Genomic DNA, 15,849 nt, shown 5'->3' with positions numbered 1-15,849 from the left:
ATGTTTACTAATAAGTAATGAGAATCAATGGTAAGAGATTCATTTCCTTACATTTGTTTATTTAATTTATTAAATTTAAGAAAGGAAAAACTTGATGAAATAAGGGAAAAAAGAAAAGAAAAACTTTCCCCACCAATTTTCTAAAGAATGTCATTAAGGCTAATGTATTTTATTTCTTAATATCAAATTTATAATAACAACTTTATCCTTTAAAATATATCTTATAAAATAACTGATATATATATTATAGTTTTAACTTAAAAGAGTCATTTAGTCAATTTAAACATTTCGATTACGTTTCCTGATAAAATAATAATAAATAAGATAAATCACTATTATTCTATTTAGGGGTGTTCATTAAACCGCTCATACCGCCCGCACTGCACCACATCGCAAAAAAAATACGGTTCAAAATTCTCTACGGTGCGGTCGCAGTTTGAATTTTTTCTAAACCGCGTGGTGCGATGCGGTTTGCGGTTTTGAATAGTTAATATGCGGTTCAAAATGCACCGCACTGCATATTATAAAAATATTAATTTTTATATTTATTTAGGTCCAATATAACCTAAGCCCATTAATTATTGTATTGTTGAAACTTGAAACTTTTTTTTCATATTTATTTTCAAACCTTATGGTATTCTTGACAAGTGTTGCTCAAACTTTGTTGTATTTGTGATAGTTTAATTATTTAGTGATAATCCAAACTGCAAAAACTGCATAAATCGCACTGCACTGTACTATTTTTTGCAGTGCGGTTTTTGCGATTTTTTAGTTTCGCGGTGTGGGTGCGGTTTGAAAAATTAAAAAAACTGCATGTGCGAATTAATTTAAAAAAACAGTCAAAAAATGCACCATTCGCATTGCGAACACCCCTAATTCTATTTTCAAGCAACTTTAGTAAAATTACGAATTGTATTCCATTGTAATGTATAGTGGGTCCTACGTACTTTATTATCTTTTAATATTTTTTGTAACCGGTTGTTCTAAGTTTATAAGACCGGCTAATAAATAAATTTCTTTTTGATTTATTTTATTATATTTTTGTAATAATAATTTATTTATTTAAGGTACAATTCTTTGTTAAAGTTGACAGGAGCAAGGACAGAAGTACAACAGTTGATGGTCCTCTTTTGTCAGTTCAAAGGGTAAAATTGTCTTCTCAAACGTGGTTTTTGGCGGACTTTGTGAAATAATTTCATAGTACAAAATTCGGCATATGTAGAACGTGGTTTGGTGTAATGTAGTATATTAGATAGATGTTTTAGTACATTAAAAAATTTATTGACCTATCAAAAATGCTTAAGACATGCAAATGTAAATATTTTTGCTGTACTTATTTTAAATTGTATTCTTATGATATAAAAATCTATTTTTGGATATTTAATCTTATTTTTTCTTTGTTAATTAATTTATGTTACTTATTAATTTATTTTTCATCAATATAGTAGTACTTGTTATTAAAATTAATCCCACGTTCTCTGAAGTCACTTTAATATTTTAAATTAGTAATAAGTAAAGTTGTACATAAAATAAAGTATAACTATAATATAAAATTAAAATTTAAAATTTAAAATCAAGTAAAATCAGTAGGTATTAAAAATATTTGAGATGGATACTTTATTTACAATACTTTAATTAATTATTATGAAAATACATAATTGAAAAAGTATAGTTTGAATTATTATTTATTTTTTTACATAACAAATAATTTTATGCTATAACGTTTTTTTTATAACACTAATAATTTTTTTTTATTATTAACTTTAGTATTTTAACATTTATAAAAAAAATTATATTAAAGAATTTAATGAATAAGTGTTGAAATTAAGATTTATAATATTCTTTTTTTAAAAAAAGTACAATATAATTTGAAAAGTTATTAAAAAGTACAGTATAATTTGAAATTAAAAAGTACATCAATCAATATCAACTTTTTAAAAATAATGATTTTTAAATACAATATGAACCGGTGACCAACTTATAAAATTTAACTACTCCTACTTTAATCTTAGCCTTCAGATCGGGTCCCTACAAATATTAATTATGATTATTTTTTATTTATTTAGTTAAATTTCTTCACTACTTTGTTTGGATTCTAAATAGTGTCTACTCCCTTTTCAAAAAATAAAAAATAAAAAAAAATAGTACTCTAGTTTTTTTTTTTGAAATGAGAATAGTACTCTAGTTAACTTGCCATACCTGTGATATTTTCTGGTTACCCATACCATTTTGACTCTCAGGCTCTGACACTGAATAGTCAAACCCATTCCTCCTGAATCTGGATCACATCACCATCATAATTAATAATGGGAGGTAAATTTCAGACTTCAATTCCTTCTATTACAGCTTTTCCTACCATTCATTTTATCCTAATTTTGTTCCTTTGTTGTGCATTTTCCTCAGATTCAGAATCAGCTTCTCCTTCACCGAGTTTATGGTTGGCCCCCAATCCGAGTAAGAGATGGGGAGAATTGTTTTTCCTTTTGTACACTCCTTTCTGGCTCACTCTTTGCTTGGGCATCGTTGTTCCCTACAAGCTATACGAGGTTCGCTTTTACTTCCTTTGTAGTTGGTTGCCAGACTCTGTTTGGTTCATGGGAAAGTGAGGGAACCATAGGCTGGATTTTGATTTGGGCCGTATTATAATAATATTCTTGATTGGATTTGTGTTGTGGTCCTTGCAGAGATTTACGGAATTGGAGTATTTGATTCTGGGTTTGGTTTCAGCTGTTCCTTCGTTTCTTATACCATTAATATGGGTTGGAAAGGTAATATTCTCAAAATGTATATAGTGGCAGTGTATAAGGATGTTAGTCTTGTTGACAATTATGGACTGTATGTGTTGATTTCATATTTGTTTCGTTTTACTTAATAAGTCAATTCATTGTTCAGATATATAAATTTAATAAAAGAATAGAAGAATTTGAAAGAATCAGCTTTCACCCGAAAGTTTCACATACCAGCTTTGAGGACTAGTAAACGCTTGTAAAACCATTTTGGGGTTTTAAACTTCATTTAGTTTCCATTTCCTTACGCAATTTTGGCTTTATTTGTACTCTATGATGACAATTATTAGCAATTAATCTTATAAAAGCACCTGTTTTAATTGGTTTTTGGTATACAATTTTATGGTTTGCTGTTGGATATTTGTTGCAAACATGCAAAAGAGTAGTTGTTATTTTAATATCCGATGCTCTAGGTCATATTTTACTTGTTTTAATTTAACATTTCCTCTCTGAAAAATTTTGCAGGCTGATAGAAGCATTTCATGGAAGGATCGGTATTGGGTCAAGGTAAGTATCTTAAAATATTAGTATGATGACCATGGATTGTTTGCTTAGTACCGGGGACATGCCATATGGTTATTGTGTTTTTTCACTATGGTGATATGTTTTGTCTGTATAAAAAAACACAGTTAAATTGTTTGGATTGGAACATATCAATTTTCACACTTCTGTTAATAATCATTTGTTTCTGATATTTTGTGATCTTTTACATCTTTTTCATATTTGTAGCACTTGTTCTATAAGTGAGGCTTACCAAAATCTTAAATGGGAAAATTAAAGCATAGAGTGTTCACTAAATTATCAAAGTTTTTTAGCTGGTACATATCAAAGTTTTTTAGCCAGGTTCATCTTAAACAAAATAAAACATAGTAATCAGAATATTTCCTAGGAAAAGCAATACTATTCTTTAGGTGTTATTTAGTTTAGTTGGGTCATAGGGGGAATAATTCAGCACTTTTACCTTTCCGTAGTTTATTCGATTGAAGGCTTTTATCATGCAAAGACTCTTTTGGAATTTTGTGTTGAAATGCAGTATCTCTTAAAAATTAGTGATACAGGAATTTGAGAAAGACTTCAGTCTTCATAGATTTTGTGAACTTGTTAGTAGAAAAATTCTTTTAATTTTTTGCTGTGTAATACTCTTATCTGAATGTGTTGAGGCAGGCTACCCTTTGGATATTCATCTTTAGCTATGTTGGTAATTACTTTTGGACACACTACTTCTTCACAGTACTGGGAGCTTCATATACATTTCCATCATGGAGGATGAACAATGTAAGTTTAAATAATGTAGAAGAAATGGGCAATAGGTCTGATTATCATCTCTCCTAATAAGTGTATGTTGATGTTTATGTACAGGTACCACATACAACTTTCCTTCTTGCTCATTGTTGCTTCCTGTTTTATCACGTAACCTCGAACATTACACTTCGTAGATTGCGGCATGCCATTGCTGACATGCCTGAAAGAGTTCAATGGGCTATTGAGGCAGCATGGATTTTGGCACTTTCTTATTTCATAGCATTTCTGGAGACTTTTGCTATTGCTAATGTATGTTACTGCACCTTGCTCTACGTATAGTAGTATAAATAGATTAAGATCCTTCTTTATGGTGGCTGGCATATCAAGCCCAAGCTAGTGATACAGTACAGTTTTAGATTACTGCTGTTTTGACTAGTCTTGGTTATCCCTCTGCATTTGCTGTTTATTGCCTTGGTAGTTTTGGCAATCCCCTTTATTTACCTTCTGTTTCATAATGACAGTAAACCCATATGTTGTTTTCTTCTGCTTCTGTTTTTTTTTGGGGAAGGCTACAGCCCCTTTGGAATTATTCCAGTTAGAGAATAGTGTATTTTAATTCAGCTAATTCTCATACAGAAATTAACAATATTTTGCTGCTCATTGTACAGTTTCCTTACTATGAGTTTGTGGATCGGGCAAGCATGTATAAAGTTGGGTCTTTGTTTTATGCCATCTACTTCGTTGTGAGCTTCCCAATGTTTCTAAGGTAAGAACCTGTTTAGCTAAGATTATTTGACTAATTTCAATTGCGTAATACACATAAATTTGCAAGACAAGTTCCTTTTTAAGTCAATATAGGATTGAGTTCAGTGGACTTTGGTTCATCTTCGTTTTGCAGGATCGATGAAAAATCTGGTGCTCCATGGGACTTACCTAGAGTTGCTATAGATGCTCTTGGTGCTGCAATGCTGGTCACCATAATACTCGATTTATGGCGCATCTTTTTGGGACCTATAATCCCAGTTTCAGACACAAAACAGTGCCTTCAACCAGGACTACCATGGTTCCATGGACATTCCACTGAAGTTTGACCATTGCATCTGCATAAGGAACCCGGGTTTTTGCTAGACCAACCGCAGAATTAACCTGGAACCGAGCTCTATGATTTATTGTGGACCCACTGATGCTGTAGTAAGCTTAAGCCATAACTGTAACAAAGACCTCACTAATGTAGCTTTCCCCCCTTTTAGGGGCAATGAGAGAATTGCAGGAGGAAATGTTTCATTGTGCTTGCCTTTCCTGAGTTTGTTTCACTAGTTGAGTTCTCCCTATTATTCTTTGTTATCATTTCTCACTCAGTTACCATCATTACCAAGTGGCAAATGCATCAAACATGAAGGTCAGAGCATGGCACCATTGGACTAAAATGTTTATTATCCCGTATTTTAATGGGAGTAAGAGTAAATATTTGATTGGAGGTAATGAAATGGAATGGAAAGGAAAGGAAACAATCTTCATTCCTTGATCTGGTTGCATATTAAAATGTTGGAATGACTATTCCATTTTGAAATGGAAGGAAAGACCATTCTAATGTATGATGAGAAAAAATTTAATAATTTTTTATCAATTTTTTCTTTTTATGTATTTTAAATTTTATTCCATTCCTATTCCCATTCTCATTCTCATTCCCATGTTTTCATTCCTTCTAACCAAACGCCACCTTAGTGTTAGGCACTGTTATTGTTTTATGTATTATTTCCTAATTTAAAATTAAGGGTATGAGAATTCGAACCCCTCTATCCTTTCTTTGTAATGAAACTCGAGAAAGTAAATCATTAGTTATGCCACCTTGTTTTAGAATAATTAGGGTGTATTTGAAAGTAACCGTCTAATTAGTAAATAGTTTAATTATCAAGAGTAATTAGTAATTACATATAAATTCTTAATATTTTATTTGAAAATAGTTAGTAATTACACTTGAAAAATAATATTTTTTTTTTTTGATAAATAATACTTAAAATGGAAAGTTGTAATTACTCTTAATTTTCACGAGGCCATGAGAATTAGCCCTTAATTACTTTTAATACAATATTATGTTTAGTATTGACTTATATTAATAAGTTGTGTAAATATGCCATAAACTCGACCTCGCATATCCTCGACCTTAGCTCTGGGCGCTAAACATAGACTCGAACCCTGATATTGACCCTAGCCTGATCTTGGACCCGGTCGACACAGACACTTGCCACAGACTTTAGTCACGACCCCGGACGCCAAATCCCCGCCATGGGCTCGGACTTGGATGTTAGCTTTCGACCTCGATCCAAACCCAGGTTTAGACCCTGACCCGAACCTCAGGCCCATCACCTGACCTCGAACCTAACCCTAATCTCGGACTCCAGTCTTAGACCATTTATAAGTATTATAATACAAGATAATATGAATCATTTCTTATGAATTAATAATATGATTTATATTATATTAAAATTTATGATGGTAATAAATAATAAAATATAAAGTTTTATCCTAACATAGTGTTTCTTCTTATTTAATATACTACGATTCTTATATAGCTTACCAAACGAAACGAGCTATTATTGTGTAAACATATTAAATTATATAATTACCTTTAATTACTTCCAAATTCAATTACACCATAATTTTCTAAATACACTCTTTAATAATTAATGAAATAAATAAGAACTTTTAAAATATTTATTTTTTATGGTTTATTTTTTTAATAATACAATCTTCAAAAAACATCCAATTTTTAAAGTTTTTAGTTCAAAATCACATTTTTTTTTAATAAATAAAAGTTATAGTAAGGACATAATTTTTTTTTTTTTTTTTCATTTAGGGCTTGTTTGGTACGCCGTATAAGGATCGTACTGTATTAAATAATAAATAACACTATGTTTAGATTAAGCAATGTATTGTATTAATTATTACGACCAAATTTTTTTAATACAATGTATGTTGTATTATTTAATACATAATAAATGACCCGTATTAACTTGGATTATAATATTAATAAAGAATTTTGGGTCAATACCGATCCTGAACCAGGACCCGGACTCGGACGGTCGGACCTGAACCCAGACCCGGACCCCGGCCCGAACTCGGACCTTGGACCCAAACGCCGGACCCGGACCCGGACCCCGAACCCGAATCCGGACCCCAGACCTTGACCTAAACCTGGACCCGAACCCGGACCCGGACCCGGACCTAGACCCCGGACCTGAACCCGAACTCGGACCACGAACCCGAACCCGGACCCGAACACAGAACTGGACCCCGAACCCAGTGCGGGTGGTGCAGTTTTTGATTATTTTTTCAAACCAACCCGCACATGCAGTTTTTCTAATTTCTCAAACCGCACCCACACCGCGAAACTAAAAACCCGCACCGCAAAAAATAGTGCGGTGTGGTGCGGTTTTTGTGATTTATGCGGTTTGGACTATCACTAAATAATTAAACTATCACAAATATAACAAACTTTGAGCAAAACTTGTCAAAATACCATAAGGTTTGATAAAAATATGAAAAAAAAAAATTAAGTGTCAACAATACAATAATCAGTAGACTTTGAGTTGAACATTTACATATTGGACCTAAATAAATATAAAAATTGGTATTTTTATAATGTGCGGTGCGGTGCATATTAATAATTAAAAACCTCAAACCGCACTGCACCACGTGGTTTAGGAAAAATTCAAATCGCGATTGCACTGCAAAATATTTCAAACCGTATTTTTTTTGCAGTGTGATGCGGTGCGGGCCGTTTGAGCAGTTTGAGCAGTTTGATAAACACCCCTAAATTCCACGTATGTATGGGGTGTGGTGAAATTATTTTACTTTCGAGTGTTTACAGCGCACGTGCGAGTTCTTACCACCCGTGTCACCGTATGTGTCCGTAAAAATTAAAATGATAAGAAAGATATTTCTGAACCTTACAAAAAAACAATCCTCTGAAACTCTCCTTCTCCTTCTCTCTTTCCCGCTCTGAGCTTAAGCTTAATTCCAGTACTGGAAGATTTTTCTAGGGTTTCTCCATTCTCCTAACACATATGAAGCTAGAGCTTTTGGGAGGTTTCTCTCCCTCCTCCTCTTCTTCTTCTTATTCTTCTCACTCAGCTCCGTATTCACCATTCTTCTCTCCCAAAATGGTCGCCTTGGGTTCTCTTTCGCTTTGTCCTTGTAGTCTGCTATGGCGCCCAAACTTCACTAGGCGCTCTGTTTCCTGCTCTATTGACACTCCCAATGCTGTAGGTGCGTGATTATAGTGGAGGTTATCACTCTTTTTAAATCCATTTGCTTTTTTTACTTATTTTCTCTTGGTTTCATTGTTTGATTTTAAAAATGTTTTATCTGTTTGGTTACTGAGAAATGGAAAAAGAAAAGAAAGTAAGCTATAACTTTGTTTTGTTTTTATTTTTTAACTAAGGAAAGTGATTGTTGTACTAGGCTAAGTAAGTAGTCACTTGATGTATGTCATAAGTAGGGAAATGAATTTTCTTAAGCTTGAGCCTTTTTGTTTATTCACTGAAATTGTGCTCGTTAGGATAAGATAAAACTTAGATATGGTAGTTATGTTTGACATGTTCTTTTTCTTCACTTTAGGTGCTTCTAAATCTAATGTGTCGGCCCAGAGAAGAAAAGGGAGAAAAGAAGGTCCTAGGAAAAGTATGGAGGACTCTGTTCAGCGCAAGATGGAGCAATTCTATGAAGGGCGTGAAGGCCCACCTATTCGTGTTCTTCCCATTGGAGGCCTTGGTGAAATTGGGATGAATTGTATGTTGGTTGGAAATTATGATCGATATATTCTCATTGATGCTGGTGTCATGTTTCCAGAGTAAGTTTTTATACAAAATATGTAAATTACGGTCTTGGTAGTACTAGTTACTTTTAGATTAGTGCAGTTTAATGAATGGTTTTTTATGGAGTTTTCTTCTCCTCAAACATGGTTTGGATACATTTGCGTTTTGCATTGTTTATGTTTGTTTTAAACGTTTCTTGTATTGTGTATCTTCTTACTATCCATAACAATGCTAAAATGTTTTTTCAGCTATGATGAACTTGGAGTCCAAAAAATTATCCCTGATACCACATTTATCAAAAGATGGAATCACAAAATTGAAGCGGTTATCATTACACATGGTCACGAGGATCACATTGGTGCGTTGCCTTGGGTAAAGATTCTAGCTGTTTCTTGCAGTAGCATTTTGGTTGATTCCAAACCTATTAATTATTTTACTCAAAAGAGTCTAGTCCCTTATTCTTTCTTCTGTTTATTTTTCTGTTGAAAGCTATAAATTTAGGCAAGAGTGTTCACCGATTTAGCTTGTGTCATCTAATAATCATATATCTCCTAAGTTTCCCAATAATAAGGGCTGTTCTTTTTTTAAAATGCACGTGAATAATGGCTGACTATGCATTCAGACTTTGGATCCTTCACACTAAAACTTCATTGTCTTTCAAAGTTTATTGTTTTGGTAGTTTAATTCTTCATTTTATTTTGCTACATGTATTTACATTTTGTTCCACATTTCTCCTAAACAGGTGATTCCAGCTTTGGATTCCAATACTCCAATATTTGCATCATCATTTACCATGGAGGTACTTGTCAAAATTTTAATTTACACAATGTTATTTACCTACTGCAATTCACCAAATTTGCTACTTTTGAGAGTATGGATGTCACTTGCAAATGTATTTTTTTTTGGCCCCCTCTTAGAGTTAAATAGTTTAAAGGTAGCCCTTGACACTATTTGTACATTTACCTTCGGTTCTTCCTGTGCCTCGTATCGTTTACTATTGATCATTACATTTTGTTTTTGGTTTTGAAGCCTTTATTTTCTCGTTTCTTTTTTGTTATATATTTATTCTAGTTATAACCAAATTCTGTGAAGATTCTAAATCTGCTCACCATGAAACATTCTAAATTGCTCTTCCTTTAACAGCTTATCAGAAAAAGACTTAAGGAGAATGGGATTTTTGTTTCATCTAGACTTAAAGTATTCAGAACAAAAAGGAAATTTATGGCCGGACCATTTGAAATAGAACCTATACGGGTCACCCATTCTATTCCTGATTGTTGTGGGTTAGTTCTTCGCTGTGCTGATGGTACAATTCTTCATACCGGGGACTGGAAGGTAACACTTTCTTACATGCTTTCTCTATGTCATGTTTTCATTTCCAAGCTGTTTACAGTCTATACTTGAACAGATTGATGAGTCACCATTGGATGGTAAAGTTTTTGACCGTGAAGGTTTAGAGGAACTATCAAAAGAAGGAGTGACATTGGTAAGCCTCTGGTCCACGATTACATACCTTTCTTCCTAAATTTTTCATCATTTAAATGTTGAAGTATGAACTGTTAATTGCCTTTTGGCTGAGGAATATGTATGTGCTTGTTCTGTTGTTGAAGTTTGTGCAGCCTTCCTTCTCTTGGAAGTTTGTACAAGCGAATATGTTAAATGTTTGCAGATTAGTATTTTCTGAAAACTTATTGTCACAGAAAAAGTTATAGTTCTCACTCTTTTCTTTCAGATGATGAGTGACTCTACAAATGTTCTCTCACCTGGAAGGACAACAAGCGAATCTCATGTGGCAGATGCACTGTTGAAACATATCTCAGCTGCTAAAGGAAGGGTTATTACCACTCAGTTCGCATCAAATATACACCGTCTAGGAAGTGTGAAAGCTGCTGCTGATTTAACCGGTCGAAAGCTGGTACTTGTTTTTCTTTTCCCAAAATGTGTAACACCATTTGGGGCTCCATATATTACATTTACTTAAATTAGTGTTTTGAAAATAAATGTCCGGGGTGCTTTTATCATTATTATATCAGGTATTTGTTGGTATGTCTTTAAGGACATACCTTGATGCAGCTTTTAAGGATGGGAAGGCGCCAATTGATCCGTCATCTTTGGTAATACTGCCTAAATCCAAACTTCTTCAATTGTCTTGTCTAAGGACTGTAATAATCCTGCACTTCCCTATTTTTTGGGTCTCTTTTAGTATTTGCAATGTTAAACAATGTTTAAAAAAACGCAAATGAGCCTTGAGGCGTTTTTTTTTTGTAAGGCGAGGCGTATGAGGCGTAAGCCTCAAAAATTTATAGAATCAACACTTTTAGAGCACCTAAGAGGAAGAAGAAACAGCAAGCTTTTTTTTTTTTTTTTTCGTGGGTTGAACTTGAAGCAATATGCAGCAGCTGTGGGCTGCTGTGAAGAAAGAGACGAGCTGCTATGAAGAAGATAAAACTAGGGTTTTATTTTTAAGTTTTATTTGGGCTCACTTAAGTATTTTATTAGGCTTTTTAATTAATGTTTATTGGGCTTTTTAAAAATTTTTCAAGTCTTTTAAATTAGGCAGCAGAAAACTAAATTTAAAATACCAATTTGGGCCTTTTTTTAGGGCTGAAATAGCCCATTTCACACACAAAATTTGAGGCGCACGCCTCTTACGCCTCAACGCCTCACGCCTCAACTCAACGCCTCACCACATGAGGCGTACGCCTCACTTCTTCTCAGCAAGGCGCACGCCTTGAGGCACTGTTCAAACGCCTCAGCTTGAGGCGCGCCTCAAAAACGCCTTTTTAAACATTGATGTTAAATATGCTTTCTTTTGTCAGTCGAAGTTAAATATGTTTGTAAAAGGAATTATGTCCAACATTTTTTCATTTATTTTTCCCTAGGAATTTCGCTTCAGTTTTTTTTTTTTTGGAAAGATTGCTTTCAAAAATTGCGCAATTGGCTACATATCATATGTGTTAGGCATTTGTTTCATCTTAAAACATTGTTGAAAGTTTAAGTTTGTGATGACATCAGTTTTCTCTTTCTAATAGATTCGTCTGAAAACGTTGCTGGACTTTTAAGTTTGTGATAGTTTTCTCTTTCCATTAGGTGAAAGTGGAAGATATTGAAGCCTATGCTCCAAAGGATTTGCTAATTGTCACAACTGGCTCTCAAGTAAGATTATCTTCATAAACTCCACCTCCACTGCAAAATAGATTTCAATACTATCAGTGAGCCTGTTGGTGTTTGTAACTGAGAATGCTATTTATCAGGCAGAGCCACGTGCTGCTCTGAATCTTGCATCTTTTGGAAGCAGTCATTTCCTCAAATTGAACAAAGAAGATTTAGTCTTGTATTCAGCTAAGGTAATGGAACTAAATTTCATTTGTACCATTTTCTAACTTGATTAGCACTCAAATTTTCACTTCTGATCATAAAACTACAAACTTACCAATAAAATGGAGTGCATTTCTCCGATAGTCTGATTGCATTTAGAGATTGTTGAATTCATTGACTGTTTAATTATACCGTTGCTTTCTTTTCTGTTTTTACTTAAGGTGATTCCTGGTAATGAATCTCGGGTAATGGATATGTTAAACCGCATATCAGAGATTGGATCAACGATAGTTATGGGTAAGAATGAGGGGTTGCACACATCTGGTCATGCCTATCGTGGAGAATTGGTTAGTTCCTTTGCATCTCAATTTTAAATCTTTATATGTTTTTTTTTTGTAATGTGTTATCATCTCTAGTGAGCCTGCAATGAAATTTATGTTATAACTTGATGAACTGTAAGTCTGTTACTGTTAGAAACTAGTTATGTAAACTTCTCCCCCTCTTTTTAACACCCATCTGTAACTGCTGAGAAAAACACTTGTATTTTTATTTGATTAAGGTAGCTGGTAGTTAAGCACCATACGTCCATTTACTGTGTTTTAATTATTCCTAGTGTAAAGGCCGTAGAATTTAATTTTCAGTTTACTTGTTAAACGCAAAAAAAAAACAAAAAAAAAATTTACTCTTCTAACAGTAGCATACATTTTTATTATAAAAATGTGCATAAAAATGTGCATTTGTTTCTTGTTTTTATCTTATATACTTCCAATGGTTTTGAAGGAGGAAGTTCTAAGGATTGTGAAGCCACAACATTTTCTGCCAGTACATGGAGAACTTTTGTTCCTCAAAGAGCATGAATTGCTTGGGAAATCAACTGGTATCCGGCACACTACTGTGAGTCAACTCTTTCCTTGCTAAAGTGATATAAATGATCAACAAAAACTTAATTTAGAAATAACATTTGTTCTTGGGAAAATCTTCTGTCATCGTGGTATAACTTTATGATGACCGCTGTGGGAGACTCCGAGACTATTCTGATGTTCTTCTGTTGCTTGATTCTGATATCTTAAGTTACAGTTGTGTGATTGTATGTTCTTATTTAATAATAATAATAAAAAGTTCTTTAAAATTAAAGATTGACTTCTATATCAATTTCAGTTCTTATTCTATTTTTTTTTTCTTTTGTTTAAAGATAAGCTCATTGCACATTGTCGTTAGCATCATATGAACATTGACCATGCCATTGATTGCAACACTGTTCTATAAGAACTAGGATAATTTTCATATCATGAATGGATATTCTAGAAAAAATCTTCTCTCATCATGGTATAATTTTATGAACAATTAGAGACTATTCTGATGCTTGACATAATACAATTCTTTGTTGTATGCATGATACTGCAAGTTTTGAATTTTACTTCTGTAACCTGAAATGCATAGTATATAAAAATGTGAATTCTTTTGCTCCAGGTTATAAAAAATGGAGAGATGCTTGGGGTTTCTCATTTAAGAAACAGAAAAGTTTTGTCCAACGGTTTCATCTCACTTGGGAAAGAGAATTTGCAGGTTTGTGTTCGCTTATGCTCATGTCAAAAAATTATTGGAAATATTCTGACAAAGGTTTTTGGTGATGCAGTTAAAGTATAGTGATGGTGATAAAGCATTTGGAACATCAAGTGAACTTTGTGTTGATGAGAGGTTAAAAATTGCATTAGATGGCATTATTGTGGTCAGGTAGATAAACTATTAAATCTTCTAATGGGTTATGCATATTCCAATTTTCTACTAAATAGCATGCTGATGCCTATTGTTTTGCAGCATGGAAATTTTACGTCCTCAAAATGTGAATGGGCTGTCTGAAAATACCATAAAAGGAAAGATAAGAATCACAACACGATGTTTGTGGCTGGATAAAGGAAAGCTATTAGATGCACTTCATAAAGCTGCGCATGCTGCACTTTCGAGCTGCCCTGTAAATTGTCCTCTAGCTCACATGGAAAGAATCGTATCCGAGGTCTTGAGGAAATTGGTAAGAAAATACAGTGGTAAAAGACCAGAAGTGATTGCCATTGCTCTGGAGAACCCTGCAGCAGTTATCTCGGATGAAGTCAGTGCAAGACTATCTGGCAAGTCCCATGTTGGTTTTGAGACTTCAGCATTGAAAAGAAAGATTGATGGACACCCAAATAAGGGCAAATCAAATAAAGTGCAAGCAGAAGCAGAAGTAGCAAACCGCAATTCAGTTTCGGACATCAATTTGCAACAAGATTTGGAAGGTTCTCATCTGGCTCTATAAGTTTGCATTATTTTGATGCATATATTCTCACCTCTTTTCTGTCAATAATGATTCTTTTTTGTTTATATATATTTACTTTCTTATCTTGGTATGATCATCAAAATAATAGTTGATGGTGTTGAAATGGAACTACTACCCGAAGAAGAAACTACAACTTCGACTTTTGATTCAGACATATTATCTTCTGATTCAAAAGAATCAGATGAGTTTTGGAAGCCATTTACTACTGGGTCAGCAATACCTGTTGACAATGTGGTAGACGAAAACAATGACTCTATTTCAAGTCAGGAACAAAGTCTACTCGAGAATGGTGCTAAAGAAAGCATCGAAACAACAACGGATTCTACACCAAAGCCTTCCAAACCTGTCAAACGCAATAAGTGGACCAACCAGGAAGTTATGAAGTTGATTAAACTGCGAGGACAACTAGATGGAAGATTCCAAGTTGTGAAGGGAAGAATGGCCCTATGGGAAGAAATATCTAAAGAAATGTTGTCTGATGGGATGAATAGAAGCCCGGGACAATGCAAGTCTCGATGGACGTCTCTGGTTCAGGAATACGAGGTTTGTTGCCCCTCCTTCCTGCTTTATGTCGTTTAATTCACAATCTATTATTCTAACTAATACTATTTTCTTTATTAAAAGGATACCAAAAGTGGTAAGAAAAGCAACAAGTCATGGCCATATTATGAAGACATGGACACAATTTTATCCGATTCCGAGGCAATAGCAGCATAGTGGTTGGAAGAAAAGAACACAGTGAAATGAAGGTTTGATGGAGTTTTTGGTAAACATTATTTGTGACCTTAAACAACATAAGACCAGATGACAACATCTCATAGTAGTTGAATCATTGTGTCATGGTTTCAAGCTGTGAAAGCAAGCACTTGGGTCACAACTCACAAGAACAAAGTCGAAAAGGGTATATCATCATCAAGTTATATACATTTTTTTTGTAGCTATAGGACCTCTGTACATCGTCATTAATTGGATAGATGGGCTTAAGGGGTAGAGTGGAATTTTGTTGTGGGGGAAAATTATTAAAGCTGAAAGGGTCGACCTTTCTTATAGTTCTTATAATTTAATTTTCTGGATAAAGAAAATTTTAAAATTCTTATTAAAAGTGATGACTCGAGATCTAATTTTGTTTTTACTATTAAAGATAAAATGTTTTATTTAAATAAAATTAAAAATATTTCATATCAAGACTTCGTTTCTGCTTTGTCCATCATTAAGCTTGAGCTCTTCTTATTTTTTATTTTTTATTTTTTTTCTTAATCCAAAGTGTCTCCAATCTTGACTATCTTTTTTTTAGTTAAAAAATAAATTGATTTTATTTAATTAATATCAAGTACGTACAGATGTTATAAGTTCAAACAACTAAAAATAA

General features: G+C 33.5%; 2 protein-coding genes across 3 annotated transcripts; both read left to right on the top strand.

Moving 5' to 3' along the window:
• Window positions 1-2,091: 2,091 nt before the first annotated feature.
• On the top strand, window positions 2,092-5,655 carry LOC115711204 (cycloeucalenol cycloisomerase). Its single transcript, XM_030639529.2, has 8 exons — window positions 2,092-2,313; window positions 2,404-2,546; window positions 2,685-2,768; window positions 3,252-3,293; window positions 3,951-4,061; window positions 4,146-4,337; window positions 4,697-4,794; window positions 4,927-5,655. Exons 1-8 carry the CDS (start codon window positions 2,307-2,309, stop codon window positions 5,117-5,119), a joined length of 870 nt encoding a protein of 289 aa, XP_030495389.1. The 5' UTR covers window positions 2,092-2,306; the 3' UTR covers window positions 5,120-5,655.
• A 2,316-nt stretch (window positions 5,656-7,971) lies between these two features.
• Window positions 7,972-15,665, top strand: LOC115709531 (ribonuclease J). Of its 2 annotated transcripts, XM_030637653.2 has the most exons (17): window positions 7,972-8,297; window positions 8,649-8,880; window positions 9,094-9,217; window positions 9,588-9,644; window positions 9,989-10,180; window positions 10,254-10,331; window positions 10,578-10,760; window positions 10,879-10,959; window positions 11,936-12,001; window positions 12,100-12,192; window positions 12,385-12,510; window positions 12,944-13,057; window positions 13,634-13,729; window positions 13,800-13,897; window positions 13,982-14,439; window positions 14,569-15,023; window positions 15,105-15,665. In XM_030637653.2, exons 1-17 carry the CDS (start codon window positions 8,096-8,098, stop codon window positions 15,195-15,197), a joined length of 2,748 nt encoding a protein of 915 aa, XP_030493513.2. In that variant the 5' UTR covers window positions 7,972-8,095; the 3' UTR covers window positions 15,198-15,665. The 2 variants fall into 2 exon arrangements, with proteins under 2 accessions (XP_030493513.2, XP_030493514.2); XM_030637654.2 differs by lacking the exon at window positions 7,972-8,297 and having other exon boundaries at window positions 8,858-8,880; window positions 9,094-9,203.
• Window positions 15,666-15,849: the final 184 nt, after the last annotated feature.

Source organism: Cannabis sativa, chromosome 3, assembly GCF_029168945.1.
Source record: "Cannabis sativa cultivar Pink pepper isolate KNU-18-1 chromosome 3, ASM2916894v1, whole genome shotgun sequence".
Lineage (NCBI taxonomy): Eukaryota > Viridiplantae > Streptophyta > Magnoliopsida > Rosales > Cannabaceae > Cannabis > Cannabis sativa.
The sequence above is the reverse complement of the archived record's forward strand: the minus strand, read 5'-3'. Positions and strand labels throughout refer to the sequence as shown.

Excerpts from the sequence above, each read along its gene's own strand:
- LOC115711204 (XM_030639529.2), top strand. Across the intron at positions 2,547-2,684 it reads TTCCCTACAAGCTATACGAG|AGATTTACGGAATTGGAGTA; the intron begins GTTCGCTTTTAC and ends TGGTCCTTGCAG. Across the intron at positions 4,338-4,696 it reads AGACTTTTGCTATTGCTAAT|TTTCCTTACTATGAGTTTGT; the intron begins GTATGTTACTGC and ends CTCATTGTACAG.
- LOC115709531 (XM_030637653.2), top strand. The coding sequence starts at position 8,096 with ATGAAGCTAGAGCTTTTGGGAGGTTTCTCTCCCTCCTCCTCTTCTTCT. Across the intron at positions 8,298-8,648 it reads TGACACTCCCAATGCTGTAG|GTGCTTCTAAATCTAATGTG; the intron begins GTGCGTGATTAT and ends TCTTCACTTTAG. Across the intron at positions 9,218-9,587 it reads ACATTGGTGCGTTGCCTTGG|GTGATTCCAGCTTTGGATTC; the intron begins GTAAAGATTCTA and ends TCTCCTAAACAG.